At 48.4% G+C, this 4,420-nt stretch overlaps 1 protein-coding gene across 1 annotated transcript; it reads right to left on the reverse strand.

Annotated features, from left to right (window-relative positions):
• Window positions 1–438: 438 nt before the first annotated feature.
• Window positions 439–4,129, reverse strand: LOC144121315 (uncharacterized). Its single transcript, XM_077654476.1, has 2 exons — window positions 3,599–4,129; window positions 439–678 (listed from the first exon to the last, which is right to left on the reverse strand). The coding sequence occupies exons 1-2, from the start codon at window positions 4,094–4,096 to the stop codon at window positions 439–441; spliced, it is 738 nt and encodes a 245-aa protein (XP_077510602.1). The 5' UTR covers window positions 4,097–4,129.
• Window positions 4,130–4,420: the final 291 nt, after the last annotated feature.

Consider the following 4,420-nt stretch of genomic DNA (forward strand, 5'->3'; position numbering starts at 1 on the left):
ACCAACAACTATTGAAACACAAAGGTTGAAAGGGAAATTCGGTTTCGTACAATATTGATCATTTGTAAACATGTGTTACTTAAAATAACATCTAAACAGTGGATAAGATCACTATCTACATACTAACCTGCCAAGCCCACTCCCTTAAGTACAAACAGAAAAACTCATCGTATTTACCGTCGGCTGTTCACTCGAAGAGAACACGAGCACAGTACTCGAAATCTCAGTGACACTACAACTCTGTGGAACCGCCTGGTCAACCTCGGCGTGCAATGCAGCACACGCACGTGGCGCGTCTGCAACTGTTAACAAATTGTTAGCAACCCACTCGGGCTGGTGTGCAGCCAATCTGCGCATACGGCGAAAAGTTGTCAAGTGTTCCCTCTCCCAATCCATGATACTGTGAGGTGGTCATTGTCAAGAGAAGCGTGCAGGCGCCTACGAGATGCCACTCACGGCGGAGGACGGGGAAAAGCAGCCGAGATCAGCGTGTGCCGGGTCCCGTGTGCGCTTTCCGCCCCGTTCTTCCGGTCGGAGCACGGCCAGAACCTTGGTGGTGGTGGCAGCAGAGGCGGTGAGCGGAGCAGACAATAACGCTTCCCGCATGGGCGGATACACGGGAAGCCCAAGGCAGAGGTCCCTCTCCGCGTTCGCCAGTGAGCGCATCCTGGGCGCTGGCTGCGGCATACACGTTAATAGACGACGTGTACTAAAGCATTTTCTAAGGCAAAAGGAAGAAAATTTTGTTATATCTGACAGTATTGTACCAAATATAGAACACTAGTTATTAATTACACGGCCGAGATAACGCGTTCATGCAACCATACTTTGAATCTTGAGATATAGATTGGTGAACAAAACATCAGGGAAAGAATAGGAGAGATTTTAAAAAGGTTCTAATTCATTATTCAAAGCGCTAGCGCCAGCCAGTGGACTACGCTATGCATGAAGCATTAAACGTGGATGTACAACAGACGACAGTGCCAATTTATCATTCCGGCAGTAGCATAAAAGAATACTTCACCCTGTATCAAAAGGTGGGCACAGAGAGATGCATCTGAATGAGTCGACACATGCTATCGCTTCAAGCATTTCAAAAGTCCTAAGGGTCGCTGGTAGGCGCCGAAATCAGTGAGTGGATTGTCTCGCGGCGACAAAAGTGTAATAAAGTCCATGGTGCACCCGCTTACGATAAGTCACTATTCAGATAACGTATCTGGAAACTGATACGCAAAATCAGGTGCGTTCTACATAACATAATGTACTTCGCATTTAACAGGTTAAACGCCACAACATCTCGTTGCGCTGGAGATTTTTCTTCGTTGCTAAAAACGTGCGCCTTCTGACTGCTGCTAGCGAGCTTTGAAAAATCTTGGGCAGGCAATTGACGTGTCAACGACACCTACTCCAGTTTCCTATTTGAACCTCAACGGCCGCAAGGCACCTTCACAGATGCACCGGAGGTTGATATTTTTTTCAATATACAGGATGTCCCACCTAACAATTAGTGAGTATTTCTGGCATGGACCGCCATAAACGATTGAAACCAAATTAGTGCCTTTTGCAGTAACTGGCCTAATTTTCACTAACTTTTTCAGTGTCTAAAAATGGAATATCAAAACCAGTATCGAAGTTTTCTGCAGCTAGTTTCAGTAACAACATATCAATAGGGAAGTTGCAGACACGTAGAAAATAAATGGCTGGAAAGTTTCCAGCAAGGTGCGCTTTGCTTACAGATCTCTTTTTACTCGATTTACAAAAGAACGCCCGCGAGATAGAAAACCTCCCACGCTGGACTGCTGCATGCATTGTATAATGCGGTAGCAATTGTTGATGCAGCGCGCAAAGCGAAAGATGCCTTTCTGAAGGCTGTAAGCTGTGAACTCAACAAACCCGCCAGAAAATGATGATAGCAATTGTGCTCGTGCAGAAGCTTTTTATGGGGAATGTTAGCTTGCACCTTAGTTTGTGCGTTTGTTTTTGCGTGCGTGCGTGCGTGTGCGTGTAGTGCGCGTTGTTTTGTGTTCTAATCTGCGGAGCACATCTTATATAAGAACACTTTCGTGGAACCCACGTCTAGTTGAAGCCTGGCGCACATGTATCGCCGCCGCTCGCGCTTAGTGCCCCACTGTGACGCGTTAGGTCTTTTCACATGCTGCGACTTTCACCTCCCGACGCTGCGAATATCATTCGTCTGCGACAGGAGAGAGAGCAACGGTATAGCCGCAGACGCCTTCTGAATGGTTTTAGTTTGGTTGGATTTCAATCGCAGCGTCGGTGCGCTCTGCTCCGACTGAACAATGGGGAGCGCCGAGACAAAGTGCGAAGTGGAGTCCCACGGGAGCTGTCGCCGTAGCTGAAGCAAAACTGCTTATTCTAATCAAATCATGCGAATATTGCCTTGCACTTAAAATTCCGCCCATCACAACGACATCAATACATTCTGTGTAGAGCCCAGTCATGTTTAATGGCGAGTTGACCAGGCAAATATCAAATGCCGATTGCGCCAAATATTTTTCTTTTTGTCGCAGCATGTGAAACGGGACATATGGCAGCTTCTGGCGCATCTAGCTGGCACTGTAAGCTACAAGGCTCATAGACGCCTGCCTTTCCTGAGACAATGACTTTATGGCTCTCAGAAACCACAGAACCGCTGTGGTATACCGTGGTACTTTGAACCTGATCGTGGGGGCTCAGAGATATTTTTATAAAGCCCGTAACTCTGTCACAAATGTCGCATCGTGTTGTTAACGTTCAGGACATTTGTTCTGCACGATTGTATTAGCTTTTCTACTGACACTTCGCTCCAGAGGAAAAGAGTTAAGCACCGTCATTTATAAAATAGATACAGAAAGTGACAAAAACTTGACCCATGCCTAGGAAACTCCCAATAGCACCCAGCTGGTTTTGCTGCGGTGACCACGCTCTGCGCTGCTTAAAACCTTGGTTAATCTCAGCTTGAAAGCCCGCTATTTGCGAAATCTTCTTTTAAGCTTGCGTTCCCTTCCATTATGAGTCTCAAGCGAACCGTTTTAGCAACACCAGTGGGAATGCATACGTGCGAAAAGTGTCACAAAGAACAACTGACAGCTCAGGTTCGATGTAATACAGCTGCCTTCATTCCCTTAGAAAGAGCGGCAAGCGTTGGCTAGACAGGCAGACTGCCAAGACGTGGAGCACTACCCGTCAGAAAACCCGAGTACAGATGATGGGTAGCGCTAGATTCGTTGACAGAAATGTGCATTATTTGAGCCGCTTCCGACAAGTAGGTGTACGTAAAAACACAAGCGAAAGCACGCAAAAGGCGTGTCAGGAACAATAGGTACCTGATTGAAAATTTTGCAGCACATGGAAAAATATCTAAGCCTGAGTTCATTTTTTGAGTACGGACACTGAAAAACAAGAGCCGTGCACACAAATTTAGATTTTGTTAACTTCCCATAACTATTACTAATCCCTGGCTATTATACTATACCCGTGGAGCACAGACTTACAGACGATTTCCAAGTTAGATATAAGAAGCTGTAAAAGTGCTGTTGCCAAGATATCAAAACAAATCCAGGAATTTCGCGAGGCTGGCGTCCGTTCAAAAACTCACGGGATAGGCCGTCGTTGTCAAAGCCCTGTGGTGGTGAATTGAGGGACGGCTGACGGCTCTGCCAGGCTGGGCGCTGACCCGTGCATGTAGCCTCGGTGGGCGTTGTCTTGGATCTCGTTGACAGTGGCCGTCACCACCTCCTTGGTCTCCGTGTCCGCTGTCGTAAGAACGCACCCAGACGACGAGTGTCTGCTGGAGCTCGGAGACCGGTGGCCGCTTCGCGGAGTTCACGTATCGGCCGCAATTGCCGTGGCAGGAACCGCGGCCCTGCCAGAGCTCGGAGACTGGTGGCCGCCCAGGTGCCCGCTTCGCAGAGTCCATGTTTCGGCCGCTGCTCTCGAGGCAGAAGCCAAGGCTTTTTTCGGCGGCGCAGGCCAACACGGAGGAGTTGGGAGGCGTGGCGAGGCAAACGTCGCTCCGACAGAAGGACCAGGCGGGGCGGTCTTCAAAGAGGAACTGTGCATGGCCACTCACCGCGGAAGAAAGAATAATCGGCATAATGCCGACGCCCAAATACCCAAATTCTGAACGAGGAGGGCGGAACGCGTGCGCACGAGCGATTCTCACTGCTGTTCTGCCTCCTCGTCTTCATGGCAGTTGCTCAAATATTAGCAAAGGCAGGTCTTAGCGGCGCTAATACGAGCCAGCTGCTCTGAAAGAGACGCGCCTACCGCTAAGAGTATGCGTTAAAACAATAACAAATTGCGAACAGGTTCCAGAATAGGCATGTGGCCCGTATTCTGAAAGTGCCACACCACACGACGCCGGTACTACTGGAGACTGATATGTGTTGTGTCCTGAGTTTCGGTTTCACTTTCTTTT

Source organism: Amblyomma americanum, chromosome 1 (genome assembly GCF_052857255.1).
Source record: "Amblyomma americanum isolate KBUSLIRL-KWMA chromosome 1, ASM5285725v1, whole genome shotgun sequence".
Classification (NCBI taxonomy): domain Eukaryota; kingdom Metazoa; phylum Arthropoda; class Arachnida; order Ixodida; family Ixodidae; genus Amblyomma; species Amblyomma americanum.

What these genes read in the sequence shown, in the direction of transcription:
- LOC144121315 (XM_077654476.1), bottom strand. Translation starts at nt 4,096, where the DNA reads ATGCCGATTATTCTTTCTTCCGCGGTGAGTGGCCATGCACAGTTCCTC. An exon ending in TGACAACGACGGCCTATCCC is followed by an intron (nt 679 to 3,598) that starts GTGAGTTTTTGA and finishes TGTATGCCGCAG; the next exon opens with CCAGCGCCCAGGATGCGCTC.